The sequence below is a fragment of the Bos javanicus genome, chromosome 15 (genome assembly GCF_032452875.1).
Source record: "Bos javanicus breed banteng chromosome 15, ARS-OSU_banteng_1.0, whole genome shotgun sequence".
In the NCBI taxonomy this organism is placed as follows: Eukaryota; Metazoa; Chordata; class Mammalia; order Artiodactyla; family Bovidae; genus Bos; species Bos javanicus.
In genome coordinates, this window is record NC_083882.1 from 5,462,761 (window position 1) to 5,483,151 (window position 20,391).

A 20,391-nucleotide genomic window follows, 5' to 3' on the forward strand; every position below is an offset into this window, starting at 1 on the left:
CTCACACGCTAGTATATTAATGCTCAAAATTCTCCAAGCCAGGCTTCAGCAGTACGTGAACCGTGAACTTCCAGATGTTCAAGCTGGTTTTAGAAAAGGCAGAAAAACCAGAGATCAAATTGCCAACATCCGCTGGATCATCAAGAAGGCAAGAGAATTCCAGAAAAACATCTATTTCTGCTTGATTGACTATGCCAAAGCCTTTGACTGTGTGGATCACAATAAACTGTGGAAAATTCTGAAACAGATGGGAATACCAGACCACCTGATCTGCGTTTTGAGAAACCTATATGCAGGTCAGGAAGCAACAGTTAGAACTGGACATGGAACAACAGACTGGTTCCAAATAGGAAAAGGAGTACATCAAGGCTGTATATTGCCACCCTGCTTAACTTTTATACAGAGTATATCATGAGAAACCCTGGGCTGGAAGAAGCACAAGCTGGAATCAAGATTGCCGGGAGAAATATCAATAACCTCAGATATGCAGATGACACCACCCTTATGGCAGAAAGTAAAGAGGAACTAAAAAGCCTCTTGATGAAAGTGAAAGAGGAGAGTAAAAAAGTTGGCTTAAGGCTCAACATTCAGAAAACGAAGATCATGGCATCTGGTCCCATCACTTAATGGGAAATAGACGGGGAAACAGTGGAAACAGTGTCAGACTTGATTTTTTTGGGCTCCAAAACCACTGCAGATGGTGATTGCAGCCATGAAATTAAAAGACACTTACTCCTTGGAAGGAAATTCATGACCAACCTAGATAGTATATTGAAAAGCAGAGACATTACTTTGCCAACAAAGGTCCATCTAGTCAAGGCTATGGTTTTTCCAGTGGTCATGTATGGATGTGAGAGTTGGACTGTGAAGAAAGTTGTGTGCCGAAGAATTGATGTTTTTGAACTGTGGTGTTGGAGAAGACTCCTGAGAGTCCCTTGGACTGCAAGGAGATCCAACCAGTCCATTCTAAAGGAGATCAGTCCTGGGTATTCTTTAGAAGGAATGATGCTAAAGCTGAAATTCCAGTACTTTGGCCACCTCATGCAAAGAGTTGACTCACTGGAAAAGACTGTGATGCTGGGAGGGATTGGGGACAGGAGAAGGGGACGACAGAGGATGAAACGGCTGCATGGCATCACCGACTCGGTGGACGTGAGTTTGAGTGAACTCTGGGAGTTGGTGATGGACAGGGAGGCCTGGCTTGCTGCAATTCATGGGGTCGCAAAGAGTCGGACATGACTGAGTGACTGAACTGAACTGAACTGTCTTCTACTTACAAGCGGTATTTCTTTATAGACACTTGATTTTGTTCAAATTTGGGTTAAAAAATAACATTCTTTTGGTTCTAGTGACAGAGAACTTAATTGCATAAGCAAAGCAGTGAGATTTATTTGCTCAAGTATCTCAAAATTCTAGGGTACAGCACAGACTCATATCATAAAATGTCTTCTTGATTTTTCTTTCTGCTTAATTCAGATCTCTTCTGAGTTTTGGCTTCATTCTCCACCTCCTTTCAGGTTCAAGTCCATAGGAAATAAAGTTGCTTCCCGATGCTTCAGTTTCACATATCCATTCTGAACCAATTAATGGCATTCTGCAGAGTATTAGTGGTATCCTAAGACATTTTGGGGGGGATTACCATCAGTATTAAGGCAGATTGGAAGCTTCGTGAGAAAAGTCGGGATAGCTTTGACAACTAAAGGCGGTCAACCAGTCAGTAGCCCTCAACTTCTCCATTGGAGGCGGCCTCACTGAGTAACTGGGCCAGGCAGAGAGGAGCCACACCCCTCCCGAGCCACGCCCCCTGGCGGCTGTCTCTGAGCGCGTCACTTCCGGCTTCGGGCGATCCGCATCCGGGTCAGGCTGCACCTCTGGCTATAGGAGTGTGTGACTCGCGGTGGTGCCGCGCCGTCAGCGTTCTGTCGCCAGTGTGATCCGCCAAAGTGCCTACAGGCGGGGACCCCCCGCGGCTTTGCGCTGAGAAGGACGGGCAGGGGACCTGGGAGCGAGCGGCGGCCGGGCTGCGCCGCTCGGGGGCGGGCTGGCGGCTCTGCTCCTTCTCTTGCTGCTGCCTCTGGGAAGCGGGAGCCAGCCCTGAGGAGTCCTCAGCAAGCAGCGACCCCCTTCCCCGGCTCGCCTGCCCGCCCCGCAGGGGAGGGCGGAAGATGCCGGTGAAGAAGAAGAGAAAATCTGGGGTGGCAGCGGCAGCGGCGGAAGACGGAGGCCTCAAAAAGTGTAAAATCTCCAGGTACCGCTGCCCCCTGCCCTTCAGTCTTTTCTTTTTGCTTCAGGACCGAAAGAGGAGGCGGCCGGGCAGGCCTCGGGCCGGGGAGAGGCGAGCCCCCTCTGATAAACCGGGGTGGCAGGCGCCGGACCTCGTGAGTCTGTGCAGGGCTCCACCTCGTGTTGGGTTGTGTGCTCAGGCGCCGCTGAGGGACTCTTGAGAGTCGCTTCCCGTCCGACTCTGCGTGCCGAGGAGGGTGGGGGAGACGAGTACCCCACCGTTCCCTAAGCCTCCCCCGCCCTCAATTCAGACCTGGCAGTGTACAGATCCGTGCAAGGGTCATTTCTAGAATTTCTCTGTAGACTGTGAAGAGAGGAGCAGAGCGCGAGAAATTTCGTCCTGACTGCTGCTTTGGGAGTCATAGAAAGAGAAGTTCCTTGTGCTGGAATTGGCCTCCAGATTTAGTATTTGGAGTGATCTAACCCGGACCATCCCAGCAGGAGCCCCATTTTCTGGAAGCATAGTGTCTCCACCTGCCAAATAAAGTGCCTGGCTATAGTGCCTCCATAGCTAAGTCGCTGTGTGCAAAGTTGAAAAGGCCCTGCATGCGTTTTGTTGTTTAGCCATCAGGATGTTGTTAGCTCTCAACATAAATATTAATAATTTGAGAGCTATTATACTCTGCATCTTGGAGAAAAAGAAAGCAAGGCAGAGTTGTAGTTGTATAGCTCTTTGGTTCCGTTGTAGCATGTCATTAAGGCATTACAGCAACACTATGCTGCAAAAAATCAGTGCGATTTACGTGTGAGAAGTGGGTTTTTTAAATCTCCTTATTGGATGTCTTGACTGTCTTACTGGTTGGCACTTAAAGTAAGAACTTCAGATGCTACCATTTCAAGTAGCCAGCATTATTAAGAGGAGATAATGATAGAGCTCTCCTTAAAGAGAAATCTGCTTAAAATGTAAGGTAGGTGACCTCTTTAGTCTGCTTCATCTTTTTTGTAATTGGTTGGATTTTTCCTCTTATTACTGTGGTTGGCGGAAGAGCCCCGAGGGTATTTGACTATTAATGTGAAAGATACTGCTGTATTCTTATACCTCTTAATAACTCATACTAGAATTTGACATATACTCCACTAGCTCATATTTGTATGACGCATGCAAATTAATTCCTTTTACTTTAACTTGTAGCAATCTTAAATGTATAACGTATTAAAATTATTTGAATTAAGCACATTAAAACGGCTGAGCCGTTAGTATTCTTAGCACTCAGGTGATACTTTGCTCTGTCAACTTAAAATTTTAATTTGGCACCCTTATGTTATATTACATTATTCAAAAACTATTACATAGTTGCAGAAGTTAGAGCATTCCTGTCACTGTGGTAGTATAACTGAGCTTGAGAAAAGTTTCTCTATTCGTTAAATCTTAGAGGCCACTTACGAACTTTATAAATTTTAATAATTTTATGAAAAAGATAGATCCTGGGATTAAACTGCTTTGGCCCAATTATTTGAACTGGTATGATCTATTAGAGTTTTTTTTTTTTCTTTCTTTTTAATCTGTGGAATCTAATTATACCTTTAAGTCCTATATTATCTTTTATCTTTAAAATGTTTAAGTTTGGTAGATGGTAAATAAACAACTCCTAATATATAATATTCTGAAATATTGATTCACTGGGTATCAAAATATACTTTGTAAAGTTCATTTTCAAATTATACACATACAGAATTTTTATGCAAATCAGCAGAATCACTGTAAAGATTTACATTTTCTCAACTACCAGTCCTGCATTGAGACCATTAGGTTGAACTTCTATGTGGATTTTTGAAATCTGGGAGCAATAATTTTAGTGATATTTTTGGTATTTGATAGTGAGCAAAGTAGCATTTGGGCTTTGTTAGCCAAAAATTTTTGTGTGTAGATTACTGTTTCAAATTGCATATATTTAACAATTCCAGTTTTTCCCTATAACACCAACTGTAAAAAAAAAAAGAAAAGAAAAAAAAAAAGACTTTGGTTTGAATTGAAGTAGTTCATATTGAACTTAGCTTTTCACTAAAAGTTGAGACTTGATAAAATTCTTAGGCATTTGTGTGTTTTCTAAGCTATTGCAGATCCCAACCCCCTGCTAGACTAATAAGTGGAGAGGAACATTTTTCAAGCAAGAAGTGCCTGGCTTGGTTTTATGAGTATGCAGGTAATGAAATTAATATAAGAAGATATCAGTCACATGCTTTAAAACTTTTTTTTTTTTTTGGTTCATTCATTTAACAAGTATTTATTGCAGGCCTGCTGTGTGTTAGTGCTCTGTGCTGAGATCAGGGTCAAGACTGAGGATTATGGTTAGGCTAAGAATTTGGTGCCCTTTCAGGCTGATATCTTTTTAAATATGTAATTCAGTATATGTTTAGTGGGTAGGGTGAAGCTCATTTACTGTTAGCAAAATTTGTAAATAGATTCATTATTGGTTTATGTCCATTGGCTACAGTAGAGTTGGTATTCTGGAAAACTATGTGTAATAGAACATTTTATACTTTATATGGTTCTTGTTTTTCTTTTCAGTTTTCTTTGAAGTTTTTCTGAACCATAAGCTTGTATTTTCTGAAACTTTTTTTTGTGAAACTTTTGGGAAGATATAGTAAAAGATTTTAAACTCATATATCATTCCATGACAGTTTTACCCTTTAATACAGTCATTTATTTAGCCATTCACTTCCACTGGAGATGCAATAATAAATAAGAAACTAAACAGACTGATGTTAGTATAGTATTCTATATGCTATTAATATATTAGGAAGATGCACTGTGAGAGTTCATGGGAGGAGTGTATAACCCAACCTTGAAAGTGTCAGTGAAAATTTCTTGAAGAAGCTGGTTTAACCTGCACTAAATCTTAGAGGAGGTGAATGAAAAACTCTAGGTCTAGGATGAGACTAGTTCAGAGGTAAAAGTCAAAAGCCTGGGATGAGGCCAGAGTTAAGTATATGAAAAAGGAACTTGTTTCTCATTTATTATTAACTTCTAAGTAGCAGTTAAAGGGGAGATTAATTCATATTAAATTTTATACATTTTTCCCCCATAGAATCGTTAGAATGATTAGTTCTTTTTGGAATTATTGATTTTAAATCTGCCCTCCACTCCCAACTGTTTCCTTGTTTTAACCTGCCTCCCTGGTTGGGTTTTTTTGGGGTTTTTTCCCCTTTTACCTATCATCCTCAGAGTGTTTGTGTAGAATAAAGCACTGTATATGCAGTCATTGTCTTATATTTAGTGATAATAAGGCATAGATCTTAAGGGAATTTTGAACTTAAGATTTAGTTTTAGGTTATGTATGGAAAAAAAGACTATTTTGAGAGACAGTAACTTCACTGTTGGTATCCTCTGAGCAATCTCAACAATATAATTTGAAAATTGTTTAGTAACAGAACAGATTCTTTATAGACGAGAAAAGCTGCTATTACTGGCATCCCAAGACAACCACTAACCCAAATTAAATAGAGGGAATTCATTTTCTTTTGACCTCCATTTGAAATGTTGACCCAATATTCAAAATGCCAGTTTTACTGGTATGCATGGTAAGGTATAGAATCAAAGGCTGGTCATCTTATTTTACCTATAAAGGGTACGAGATACATAAAATTAATTAGTCTTTTTTTTTTCTTGCTTGCTTGATTGTTTTACTTCTCATAGGGACTTTCCTGGGTAGCGTAAGATTAGATTTCGTTAACCATTTATTTTCTATGCCAACATTTTTTAATAGCCAGCAAACTAATTGCTATCTTTATTCTTTATTATCTAATTTTTTCCTGTGACCATTCTGCTAAGTAGGTGGTGGTATTCTTGTTTTATAGGTGAGAAACAGGCTTAGATCAAGTAATTTGCCCAAGATCATACAATGACAAGAGCCTGGGTTCAAACCCCGGTCATTCTGACCATGTAGCCTATGCTTAACTGCTACTTTCTGGTTTTAAAATTTGTACGTGGCAGCCAGTTTTCCTTTTCCAAAAAAAATATTAGTAAGTATACTTGAGGTTAACTTATTTTCTGTCATTCATGGAATGATGCATATTTATGGAGCACTTGTATCCATTTGTCAGGCACTGTGCTGAGTGCTGGGAATATAGTGGTGAACAAGTTAGACAAGATCCCTGCCCTTTGGGGACTTGCCTTCTAATGGGGAAGACACAGTAAATAAGCAAGATAATTACAGATGGTGGAAGATTATAAAAGTAATGTGGTGTGATGCAGGGATGGAAAGTAGAAAGTTGGGATAGACTTTCAAATAAGGTGACTAGGGAAGGCCTCTCTGGAGATTGCTTCAGTCAGAGACCAAAACGATGAGGAGGTGCTAGATGTTTGTCAGTTAGAGTAACTGAGATGTCCTTGTTTAAAATGGAGACAATAATTGTGCCTTCTGAGATAAAACATGTAAAGAAAACACTTAGTACTGTACCTGGTATGTAGTTAGAACCCAATAAATGTTAGCTTTTATTAAAACAGTGATAGTATTGCAGCATCAGATTTACTGGTTATATATTTTTACAATACTGTTCCAAAAAATTAACAGTGTAGCTCCTATGTAGCTTATGTTTAAGGTGCTGTGTCATGCTTTGAGCAGATTTTTTTTTCCCCTCAGCATTTGCTCTGGCTGGCATTGTTTTAGACCCTGCAGATATAGCTGGGAACTATATGGTTATTAAACCATCAGAAAATTGATTTTCTTTTAAATTTTAAAAGCGTTTCCTGGAGGAAGAAATGGCAACCCACTCCAGTATTATTGCCCGGAAAATCCCATGAACAGAGAAGCCTGGCAGGTTGCAGTCCATGGGGTCTGCAAAAGAGTCCGACAGGGTTGAGCGAAACAACTGCAACAAAATGTTTTACTACAAATCTTCTTAATAAGATGTTGTAGGTCATAAGTGGTGTGTGAAAAGCCTGATAGTTTTTCCCCTTCATAAGACCTCTCATTTTGAGTGATACTTGCATTGGCAAGGATTCAGGAATATATTAGGCCTGTTGTTGAAGAAAGGTGTAGGAAGTGAAAAGGCATTTTAAAGTCTTAGAAAGAATCAAAAAAGGAGGGATAGAATTGCTTAGTCCTAGTAAAGTAACCAGCTGGTAGAGTGAACTAAATCATTTTCATAGCTTCTTAAGTTGAGTAGAAACCCATATTGTGCCTGAAATAGTTAAATTCTACTCCAGAGGTTTTACCCTGGAAGTAGTTTTATTGGAAGAGTTTGTTTGAAGAAGCATAATTGATGTTATGTGATCTGGGGAAAAGAACATTAGTATAGACTTGGTTTTAGATTTAGATTGTTGTTATTTGTTTTGTGAAAGTCACTTGACATTTACAAAAAGGTCTTATATGTATCTTATATATCTTTATATAACACAATTTAACTTGGTTCTTATCAAATTTTAATCAGTAGTCTCCCATTTTCCAGGGAGGCTATTTTTTATGACAGTAACTGATATTTCTTGATATGACTCTTCAGCTTTCTCTCATAATTACTAGTGATGGCAGTGTGGAGGGCAAGTTTGCTTTCTTGCTGCATTCAGTTAAAATATATTTCAATCATGACTTAAAAAAACTTTGTTTTCTTCCATTCAGTTTTTTTATCTGGTTTTTATTTCCATCCAAACCACATATAAGGATGCACATTCAGTTATTTTTTTAACACCTTAATTGTGTATGTGTGCTTTTAAAATTACGTAATTAACACATTTTCATAAAAAAAGTCTCCAAATGTATATTAGGAAGTGAAAGTTTCCTATAATTATCACCCCTTAACCTTTTAACATTTCACTGTATAAAAAAGTATAGTATTTATTTAGACCAAAGAGTTTTTAAAACATTTGGTTTCAGATCATGTTGTTAATATCATCTTAGTAGTCTGGACCTCATCTGAGACAATAAAAGCTTAACTGGTCCCATACTGGGTGGTTACATTTTTCTACTGAGAAAAACTGTAGTACATTGGCCCCATGTTGTGCTTATGAACTAATGATGGTGATATAAAATGCCACCTGAGCAGCCTTGGTCTAGTCCATGACATATAAGCTGGAGTATTTTTAGTCCTTAAGAAAGGAAACAAGTTTCTCTTAGCTACTTTAATATTTGAAGACTGTGTTTTCTTTCAAAAACCAAGTGTGGTAAACATATTTGTATCATATCTAGTTTTAAAATTTATTTTAGCCTTTTAAATTGAGGTATATCATTATATTAATTTCAGGTGTACAACATAATGATATATGTTTTTATCACAAAATTATTACCACCTGTCACTACGCATGGCTACAAATTTTGTTTTCTTGTGATAAGAACTTTTAAGAATTTACTCTCTTGCTGCTGCTGCTGCTGCTGCTAAGTCGCTTCAGTCGTGTCCGACTCTGTGCGACCCCAGCTATGCCATAGCTGGCAGCCCACCAGGCTCCCCCGTCCCTGGGATTCTCCAGGCAAGAACACTGGAGTGGGTTGCCATGTCTTTCTCCAATGCATGAAAGTGAAAAGTGAAAGTGAAGTCGCTCAGTCGTGGCCGGCTCTTCTCGACCCCATGGACTGCAGCCTACCAGGCTCCTCTGTCCATGGGATTTTCCAGGCAAGAGTGGGGTGCCATTGCCTTCTCCGGATTTACTCTCTTAGCTACTTTCAAATACACGAAATAGTATTATTAACACTATATTCCTCCTGCTCCATGTTACATCCTCAGGACTTACTAAGTTTGGAAGTTTGTACCTTTTAACCACCTTCACTCATTTTGCCCACCCCTGCCTCTGGCAACCACCAATCACTTCTCTGTATTTGAGTTTGATTGTTTTTGGTAGATTCCTTATACAAGTGAGCTCACGTCGTTATTTCCCTTTCTCTGACTTGTTTCACTTAGAAAAATGCCCTTGAGGTTCATCCATGTTGTCACAAATTTGTTTTATCAAGTCAAAAGATAACATAAAAAATAGGAGAATTGATGTACTGACTTATGTTTAGTATTACTAAGGGAAAAAATAGGAAAAATGTCCTTAATTTTTGAACTAATGATAGACATAGCTAATTGAGGGATTAAGCATTTATTTCTACATTAAGATTACATAATATTCATGCTTTACTAGGAAAATATCTCATTCTGGAATCTCAGTGTAGCCATTTCTTATATCATTATTGTTCTATCTTTAAAAAAGTATTAAATTTTTATGGATATATTTCAGAAGGTTAATGAATGACCATCTGTTTTAGTAAGAAACAGATAGTCTCCTCTGTTTACTGTCTTGAATTGTGGGTTGGTACTGGCACGTTCTAGTAGAATAAGGAGCTCAAACCTTCTTGTGCTTCTTTATATTGATGCATTGTCAAAAAATTTCTTCAGAGGAAGCTCTCAGTAAATGTATTTTTAAGGATAGATTCAAGTGATTGTACAACCTAGTGATTGTCATTAATGTTTGTTTTTATGTCCTTAATTATATTTTATAATGTGTTCAAAGAGGATTTCAAAGTTAAAAAAAAAATTTAATCTGTACAAATATTCATACTTTATCAAAGGTATGTCAAAATTCAAAGTCAATTATTCACAAAAAAATGTTATGTATTCATAAATTCCTTTAACACAGTGGCTTCTGTTTTATGTTGATATAAAGTTATAACAATAAAATATATAAATTATTTTTGTCTTTGAAGGTCCTGATGAAGTTGTAGGGCCAGAAGGAATGGAAAAATTTTGTGAAGACATTGGTGTTGAACCTGAAAATGTATGTTTTATTTTTAAGTAGAATGGAATGCAAGTGGGGTATAGCATATTCATAAATTTCTAAAAATTGGAACAGTTTAATCTTATAAGAAAATTTTGTTTCTTCATGAATATTGCAGATTTTCATTTAGGTTTTTTTAAGTGAATTTAACTTGGGCATGTATTATCTTTCTTGATATAAATGTCTTTTGTGATAGAGTAAGAGAGATTCTACCTTCAGAAACTGTTAGAATATTTTGCTTTTAAGAAATTGACCCATCTAAATTTCTTTACAGTTAATAATTCCAGAGATTGTACTCTTTAATAGTTGAAGGATGGAAATAGTTGTATAAAAAATGCTCTCCATGATAAATATAGACATGATAATCTCTGTGCTGACTTCTCCCCTATCCTTTATGTTCTGTTCTTTCCAGATTATTATGTTAGTTTTAGCGTGGAAATTGGAGGCTGAAAGCATGGGATTTTTTACCAAGGAAGAATGGTTAAAGGGGATGACTTCATTACAGTAAGAAATTTTTTTAAAAAACAAATTTGATGGCCTATTTGAAAATCTTAATTGATATTTTGTGCTTCGTAATTTCAGGAGTAAGGCTTCACCTTAAATTAGTAGGATTGAAAAAAATTATATTATGGTCTTTGGCAAATGAACAGTTACTCCATTTTTCATATTTTCTAAGAAAGAATCTTTAAGCAGTTCTGTTAAAACCCACCTATTCTCCTGATGCATGAATTAGAGCTTTATGATAAAGTTATTTACTCATGGAATGTTTGAGCAATGAGGGACTTCTTTCTCAGAATACAGAATTCTACTACGGGAGTAGTTTGTTCTTCCGCAGTTCTGAGCCTCTGGGGCCTCCTCTCTCTTCAGTTTTATACTTAACTTAAAAAAGAAATTTGAAGTGAGTTACATGACAGTTTTAAAGAATAAAAGTAGAAATATTGTTTGGCATTAATAAATAAGTGTGCAATCTTTAGCCATTTTATAGTTGTATACTTTCAGATTGTATGCTGCTTTTGAATGCTTTTATAAGTTATAAAATTGCTTCTTTTTCACAAAATTGCTTCTTTATAGAAATAATTTGATTTTGGCTTTCCAGAGTAAAGTGTGCTTAGTTTCAATTGGTAATTGTATGTAATTTTATGTCATATTCCTGATGTTCATCCAGGAAGTAATTAATAATCAACATTCTAAAATAGAGCAAGCACAAATTTATAATATTTGTGGAGCCCCAAACTGGAGGTTAATTAGTTTCCTGTTGTATGTTTTTAATTAATATGCTTAACTGTTCTTTACTCTTTGTTTGCCTATCCTTAACTTTCAGAATACCTGTTTTTTCAAGTGTATTTGTTCATATGGAACTTAAATATTTTTGAATTTTCAGTGTCTAATATTTTCTAATTCTCCTTTTAAACCAGCATTAACATTTAGATATTTTATGTGTGTATCTACACTCGCGATAAAGAAAAGAGAACACACTCTCACTTTTATTATTTATAGGTGAGATGATTCTGAAATTCAGAGAGGTGAAGAACATTTTTGCCAAAGTTTACATAGTTCCTGTGTAACTAAGAATAGCAGAGCTAGAATGTTAATTTCCTGATTACCAGTCTACCATACTGCACTTCCTATTGTGTCATTCCTTTGTTAACACTCTTTATAAAATAGAAGGCCATTATCAACTTTTAAAATCATAGTGTTTATAACCAAGACCACAAATTCTGCCATTCATCTAGGTGTCATAACATGCCAGATTAAAATAATGTTGCTTCTGAAATTCTTTGAGCTGTTTGCCACCATTTAATTAATTTTTTAGAGAAAGAAAAACTATACAGGAGTATGCAAAGAATATAAAGAATTTTATACAGCTCAGTCTGTTTTATTAAAACCTGTATTGGTTGTCACATAGCTCATTAATTGTGAGACCTTTTATTTGACATTACAGTTGCTTTTTGTACTCTTCTGCTGCTGCTTTTGTCCTACTTTTTTCAATATCTCAGCTAACAAGTGTTTGCATATTTTTAAACCAAAAGTTTCTAATTGCTTTTGAATAACTTGATATTATATAAGGAGCCTCTGTATAACATATATAAACAAAAATGTTTCTAGTATTTACATATGGCTTTAGGTATATGCTAGGAAAATTGATGAACCCATGAACATGTTGATTATTAGGAAATCTTTCCAGTAGGAAGTTCACAGGCTTTACATAATAAAAGCAATATTTAGCACTTAAAATTGACCCAGAGGTTTTTGTTTCACTCATGTATTATCCCCTACCCATTTGCCTAGAGCTCTATATTGTAGAGCCTTGAAGTTACTAAAATTAGGCAAGCATTCTTGACTGGGAAAATAGTTTTTTTCCTCTGATGATCTAGATTGCTATGTGATATACAAAGTATCTTTTCTTAGTTGGCTAAGTCTTATTATCCCCTGAATATTCTTATAAGGAACTTGTATAAAATAGTTTACAAAATAAACCAAGAGAGACCGAGCTCTTAGTTTTTTAAAAAATGTATAGTTTTCTAGTATACTTGGTTTTATATAATTATAAAGTATAAAATTTTACAGACTTGGTTCTTTTTATAGTTGTTTATATTTTTAGGATTTAATATAATCTGAACATAGTTATTTGATGATTCCTGAATCACTGTAATGTAGTTATCAGCTGTTTCAAATTAATTAATTTTAACCCTTAGAACACTTGAGTAGAGCTCTGCCAAAGAATAGAAACAGTCTGATAGTTATGCTATGCTAAGTCACTTCAGTCCTGTCCGACTCTGTGGGACCCCATAGACGGCAGCCCACCAGGCTCCCCCGTCCCTGGAATTCTCCAGGCAAGAACACTGGAGCGGGTTGCCATTTCCTTCTCCAGTGCATGAAAGTGAAAAGTGAAAGTGAAGTCGCTCAGTCGTGTCTGACTCTTAGCGACCCCATGGATTACAGCCTAACAGGCTCCTCCGTCCGTGGGATTTTCCAAGCAAGAGTACTGGAGTGGGGTGCCATTGCCTTCTCTGACATTATGGTAAAGAATAGTAGAATATCATAATCATGGTTAATTAAAATCTGTAATGGTGTAATACTTAACTGTTTTTAGAATACTTTTTTTGAAAACATTTATTTATTTTAAAGCTGTTATTCATACAGACTTTCCATAACTGAATTGTCATTTTCTTTTGTGTGAAAGAATTTATGGGTATGACTTTGTACATAATTGGAGTAGAATGGTCATTTTGTAAGTTTTGGGGATGTGATTGCCATATCCTTTCCAGATATTTTGCTCTATTTTGTTTTCATTGTTTTTTATTAATAGTCAAATTTCCCTTCAAGTCAGATTTAATTTAATATATATTTACCCTTATTTTGTCTAAAATACTGTGCGCTTACTGGTGATCACAGTGAGGCATGGGACACAGCTTTTACTTAGTTACATTCTAGCAGGGCAGGGAAAGTGTTACAATACTGTAAACATAAATAAATCTCCAGTGGCTCAGCGATAAAGAATGTGCCTGCAATGCAGAAGATGTGCGCTCCATCCCTGGGTCAGAAGGGCCCCTGGAGAAGGAAGTGGCAACCCACTCCAATATTCTTGCCTGGGAAACCCCATGGCAGAGGAGCCTGGTGGGCTACAGTCCACGGGGTCTCTGAAGAGTCGGATACGACTGAGAAACAAACCATAGATCCATGTGGGATGGGACAGATGCTGAGTAAAAGTAACAGATACTGTGAAAGCACAGCTGCTAAGGGGATGAATTACCACTGAGTAGACAGGCAAGTCTTTGCTATAGGTGTGGCATTTGAACTAGACCTTGAACAATGATTAGGATTTTGATGGTTGAGGATATAGAAAAATGTTTCAAGAGAAAACTGTGAGCAGAGCCTTGAGAAGGAAAAACGTATGTCTAGTTTGCTGGAATCAAAAGGTACATAAAAGAAACTGACAGCAGTTTTAAACTCCAGATAGTTGAGATATGGCTGCATTATGCAGGACTTTGACTAATATGTTGAGAGAGTTTGAACCATGTGTTTTAGCTTGAGAAGGCACCATGTTACTGAGCACAGGAATTATCAAAGATTTGGGGGATGATTTCAATAGCGTTGATTTTCCTTTTTTAAAAAAAATGTTTTAAGATCATACACTCTTGAAAATCTTAGGAAAACTGTGAACCTTATCCCCGTTAAAATGCACAAATGTTGCTACACACAAAATGTTGCATATGGATCTTCTTCCTTGCATCTATAGCGGCAAGATTCCAAGGATACTTGAAAATTTTATTCTGCCATACTTACTGGAGCAAAGGACTTTTCTCATATGTACCAGCTGAAAGTTTGTTGTTGGAGCAAAGATGAGTTACCATGCTGCTAGAGAAAATTGTGGGCATAGATCTTTGAAAAGAGTATACCTGATTATGATCATGAAGAAAGAGGGGAAAGAACAGCATCTGATGAGAACACTAGTACACTAAGCTGTCTTCCAGTAGCCTACAAATTGTACACCTTCTGGTCTCTATATTGAGCTCTGTACTTTGAAGAGTAAAGGCTTGACGGACTTTACTTTCTTAAAGGATTTAGAGAGGAATGGGGAACATTTATATAATTTTTTTTGGTGAGAGTAGAAGAGTAGATTGTATGCTATACTGTGTGTGGCATATGATTTATCGTTCACTTAGCATTTGGGGCCCAAGTACCATTTGTCGTTGGTGTGGTTCTTCCCCTTTGCTCTCCCGCAGAGTCACCGTGACTCTTTCAGAATGTCCCCTCTCCACATTTCCAGGTGCCTGCAGAGGTGGATTTTTTGTATTGTTGTGGTCAATAGACCTGATTCAGAGAATGTTCTAAATCCATAACTTTGTGAATAAAATTCTTCCTGTTATAGCATCAGTGTGTCACAGCATTCTTATTGGGACTTGAAGATTAAGGAAGAGAACCTCACTTAGACCTAAATGAAAATTTTCTCTCATTTTAAAGGTCATTAATGAAGCAGAAATTAAAGTCTCTCTTGTTAATAGAATGTTTAACAATATTCAGGAAATTAATCCCCAAGCCTTTATGTTGAAATTTAAACCCATTTCTATTCATTCTAACAGCAGTGGCTTTGAAGATGATTATTGTATTGTGCCAGTGTTCCCTGAAAAGTATAGTTTTATTTGATATTCAAAAATAGACTATTCTTATTTTCCATGCTATACTACTTATAGTATGTGTTTCTTTTTAGTTCAGAAGAAATATTCTTCCTACTTTAAGAGGTATCAAGATTATTAACTCCTGTGAGTCTATTTTGGAGCTAGATTAAATATCAGAATTGTGTGTTAATAACAGCTTGGGCGTGTTTACTGGTTTTGCTGGGTTCAGCCATGTCTTTATGATGTTCGTGATAAATGTGGAAGTTTGTGTTCTAATTTTTTTCACTTTTCTCTAAGAAGAAACATTGACTGTCAGTTCTATTAAATTCTTTCTCTGCTGAAGGTGTAGAGGAGCCATTAGGAATGATAGTTTGGAGAGAGCCACCCATGTGAAGATGCCTGTTAACTCAGCCTGTCAAGCTAAGAATTGTGTTACACATTTAATATATGACCCTCATTAGTAACCTTATGGCTGTCTCATTGTTTTTGTGGTTTTAAAATGAGAAACAGACTGGAAAAGATTAACTTACCTAAAGCCACATGGCTGGAAGTGGAAAACTTGGAATTTCAATTCTCTGTTTGACTTGAAACTTTGTTCTTTATCTCTGTATTATTGAGGTCTCATCCTAAGTAATATTGTTACTTTGTGTATTTCCCTGGAGAACAAAATGGCAACCCATTCCAGTGTTCTTACCTGGAAATTGCATGGACAGAGGATCCTGGTGGGCTACCTACCATCCACGGGGTCACAGAGTCAGACATGACCAAGCAACTGAGCACACACAACTGTGGAATGTAAAATATTTGGAAAGGACTGTAATCTCTTAGATTATCTCCTAGAGAGAATTGTCAGTCACTACTTACATGCTTAACAATTCTGTTTGAACTATAGTTTTCCACTAACCTTTTCCCAGATGGGTATTTTGAAACCTTTTGTAATTCATCATCTACTTTGTGTTTTATTTTTGATATTCATACCTTTATTTAACAGACAGTTTTGGAATGCTGGGGCCTATATGCCAGGCCCCATGTTAATACTATAAGGACGATTTTTGAATTCTGGAAGTATTGAGAGAAAAAAAGCTTTTAAAGTAGGGAGATATCCTTTAACTTGTTTTCCCTCCGGAATCTCAAGTCTGTTAAGATTTTGTGTGAAAATGTGAGTCACATCATTAAAAAAAGTGTGAAAAGCTGCTTGAAGAAGCTCTAAAGATGTGGAAAACTAGGCCCCTACTTAAAGGTAGGTCCTGGTGGGAACGGGAGCACCTGTGACTAGTCACTTCTAGTACTAGGACCTTCGGAACATTCTCAGTTGACAACTCTGGAGATACTGAAGTTTTGAGATGTCCCAGTTTTCAAACACTATTATAATAGCATGTAATCTCAGAATTTGTTTCTTTTGAGTATTCTTCTGGTAGAAGTTAACTGCATTTTCAACTTTCATTAAAACTTTTTCATAGAATGAAGAATGTTTGCACTAGTAGAAGCCATTTATTGAAATAGTAAATAATAAATTTCTCATAAATGATAATAAATTTTTCTTATTTCTTCTTGAAACATTTTGTGTACTTATTCATATGTAAGGAAGTAGGCCCCAAACAAATTAGATGATTAACTTATCCAAACTTTGATTTCCATTTCTGGCAGTTACGGCATCCTAAGTATGCAAACAAATCATTTCCCATATTACACACCTAAATGTTGGTTAAAATATGAAACATCTTTTAAAAAACATACTTGTACTTGACTATAGAAAAATAAATCAGAAGCCAAAAATTATGAGAGATGGTAATTCCATAGGGCTCTATGGAGCTGGCATTTACCCTGAAGATACCTGCCTGTTCTTAGTCAGCTAGGTTAACCTTTTATGCCTGTTGGAAACTGTAGACAAATTGCATTGAGAATCATGTTAAAACCTCACACATTTAGTTATTGATGCCAAAGCTATCCAAAAGATGACTTGTTTGCTTGGGCTTGGTTTGACATATGCAGTTGGAGACAAAGGGCTTCTAGTAGAGAGAATTCCTAACTAAAAGTGCTTTTTGGGGAGTTCCCTGTTGGTTAGGATCTCAAGACTTTCACTTTCATGGTCCTGGCTGGGTTCAGTTGCTGGTTGGGAACTGAGATCCTGCAAGCTGAGAGGCATCATCAAAAAAAGGAGCTCTTTGTCATGAGGATGTAGACACAATCCAAAAATGCATTTTAGTCTTGTCTCAGGTAATTAGTACTCCCATGTGTTTAGTGGAAGCAGTTCTGTACAGGAAAGCATTTTAAACAGAAGCCTCAATTTCTTCAGAGAAAAGTTCAGTGATTGTTAACAATCAAAAATCACTAAACAAGTTAGGAAACAGATCTTAAACTTCAAAATAAGACTCTTTAAGGCTAGTATTTTGAGTTACTACAATTTCAGTATAAAATAACTACATTAATGTGTATTAAAAAAGAATGGTCTCAGATGATCAGATTTCAGATAATTTCTAAAAGCGAAATATATAAAAGATTTAAAACTCAGTAGATGAACTAACTGCAAAGGAGATGGATATAAATGATGACCTACCATATTTGAGGAAAACAGAAAATAGAAAAGAGGCTAAGAGCTATAGTGGATTGATTTTTTAAAATTAATTTTGAGTCTGTTTTGTGAATTTTGACTGTGTTCTCTATATTCTAGATTTAAGTCCTTCATTGAATATGTGGCTTGAAAATGTTTTCTCCGTGTCTGTAGCTTGTGTTTTTATTCTCTTACAGGGACTTTTATACAGAATAAAAGTTTTAAATTTTGATGATGTCTGGTTTATTAGTTTTTTCCTTCTTATGTGTTTTAAGTGTCAAGTCTAAGAATTCTTTGCCTAGCCATGGATCCTGAGGATTTTTCCTTACTTTTTTTTCCTAGAAGTTTTATATTTTTACATTTTACTTTTAAATCAGTAATGCATTTTGAATTGATTTCTATCAAAGGTATGAGACTTAGATTTTTGGTTTATTTATCTGTGGATGTCCATTTATACCACTACCATTGGTGCAGAAACTCTTTCTCCTATTGAATTTTACCTTCATCAAAAAGCATCTGGCCTTACTTGTGTGGTCTCTTCTGGGTTCCCTGTTCTGTTGATCTTCTTCCACGACCACACAGTCTGCATTACTATAACCATGTACTCAGTCTTGAAGTCAGGTAGACTGACTGATCTTTTCTCGAATTTTTTTTTAGCTACTACAGTTTCTTTCAACCTCCCTTTTTCTTTCTTGGTCACACTGTATGGCGTGTGGAATCTTAGTTCCCCGACCAGAGAGTAAAACCTATGCTAGGAATGGAGTCTTAACCACTGGACCACCAGAGATGTCCCACTACTACAGTCTCTTTGCTTTTCCAAAAATTTTAGAATAATCTTACATATTTACAAAAAATCTTACTGAGATTCTTGTTAAAGTGCATGTGAATTTGAGAAGAATTGACATCTTTGCTCTTTGACTCTTCCAAAAATAGATATGTCTCCATTTACTTAGGTGCTTGGTTTCTTTCATCATTTCTTTGTAAAACATGGACGTCCTGTACATACATGTATTCTAAGAATTAAACCTAAATAGTTTGTTTATTTCAGTCACTATAAATATTGTGTGTTTAATTTTAGCATCTGATGTTCATTATTAATATACAGAAATAGAATTAATTTTTGTATGTCCTGTATCCTATGAACTTGCTGAACACACTTATTGTAAGATTTTTGTGTGTGTGCTCTTTGGGTTTTCCACATGGACAATTGTGTCATATGATTATGACACAAAATAGGGCCAGTTTTATTTCTTTTCTGGTCTGTACATCTTTTATTTCTTTTCCTTGACATATTGCATTGGCTAGAATGTCTACTATTATGTTGAATAAGTGTGGTGATAGTGGACATCCTGTTTTGGTTCCCCATGTTAGAGATAAAGATAACAGTTTTTCACCATTAAGTATTGTTATTGGTAGGTTGTTTGTAGGTTTCTTTTTTTCTTTTTAAATCAAATTGAGCAAGTTCTCTTTCTGTTTTTTTTGTGAGTTTTAAGGTGAATAGATATTAAATACTTTAAATACACTTTCTGCATTAAATCATATAGTCATGTGGTTTTTCTTTTTTTAGCCCATTAATGTGCTTATGTTAATTTTTTTGTGAGTACTGAATCAGTCTTGCATACTTAGAATAAATCCCACTTGATCATGGTATATAATTATTTTAAATATTGCTTAATTCTATTTGCTAATATTTTGTTAAGGCCTCATGAGGGATATTGGTCTATAACTTTATTTTCTTTTTCTTATTTATTGCGTTATAATGGACATAAAATGTTATATTAGCTTCAGATGTAAAGCATAAGGATTCAATATTTGTATATATTACACAATTAAGGACTTCCCAGGTAGCTCAGTGGGTAAAGAATCCATCTGCAATGCAGGAGACATAGGTGACATGGGTTTGATTCCTGCAATACTATCACCATAAGAAGTCATTAACATCCATCAGTATATATAGCTGTAAATTTTTTTTCCTTGTGATGATTTTTTTTTTAATTGTCTTTGATTTTAGGGTAAAGGTAATACTGGCTTTATAAAATAAATTGGAAAGTTTTTGCTTATACTTTATTTTTTGAAGGAGGTTGTAGAACTGATCTTCAAAGATGGTGAAATTCTCCAGTAAAACCACCTGAACCTGTATATGTCTTTTATAGATGTTTCTAACTTTTGAATTCAGTTTATTTAATAGTTCAATAGTTACACAACTCAAATATTGGTCCATGTCACCTGTTTTTGTTTTTGGCTATGTTGGGTCTTTGTTGTGTTGTATTGGGGCTTCTCTTGTTGCAGAGCATGAGCTAAGTCGCCCTGCAGCATGTGGGATCTTAGTTTCCTCACCAGGGATCAAATCCGCCTCCTCTACATTGGAAAGTCAATTCTTTAAAAAAAAATTTTTTTTTTTAATTTATTTGTTTATTCATTCATCCATTTAGGGCAGTGCTGGGTCTTGATTGTGGCAAGGACTTCTCTCTAGTTGCGAGGAGCAGGGGCTGCTCTCTGGTTGTGTGTGGGCCTCATTGTGGTGGCTTCTCGTGCAGAGCCGTGCACGTGTAGCTCGTGGGCTCAGTAGTTGCAGCTTCCAGGCTCTCGAGTTGTGGCGCATCGGCTTAGGGCTCTGACGCATGTGGGGTCTTCCTGGATCAGGGATCGAACCCATGTCTCCTGCATTGACGGGTGGATTCTTGACCTCTGAGCCACCAGGGAAGTCCTGGAGAGAGAATTCCTAATCACTGGGCCACCAGGGAAGTTCT

At 36.5% G+C, this 20,391-nt stretch overlaps 1 protein-coding gene across 4 annotated transcripts in view; it reads left to right on the forward strand.

Moving 5' to 3' along the window:
- Positions 1-1,837: 1,837 nt before the first annotated feature.
- Positions 1,838-20,391, forward strand: part of DCUN1D5 (defective in cullin neddylation 1 domain containing 5) — a 29,006-nt gene continuing 10,452 nt past the window's right edge. Inside the window, exons 1-4 of one of the 4 annotated variants that reach the window (XM_061440088.1) lie at positions 1,838-2,248; positions 4,336-4,427; positions 9,900-9,970; positions 10,383-10,474. In XM_061440088.1, the coding sequence (XP_061296072.1) occupies positions 2,166-2,248; positions 4,336-4,427; positions 9,900-9,970; positions 10,383-10,474 (338 nt within the window). In that variant the 5' untranslated portion in view covers positions 1,838-2,165. Of the gene's footprint in view, positions 2,249-4,335; positions 4,428-9,899; positions 9,971-10,382; positions 10,475-20,391 lie in introns of those variants that run through there. The other 3 variants (XM_061440089.1, XM_061440090.1, XM_061440091.1) reach the window with 3 other exon arrangements.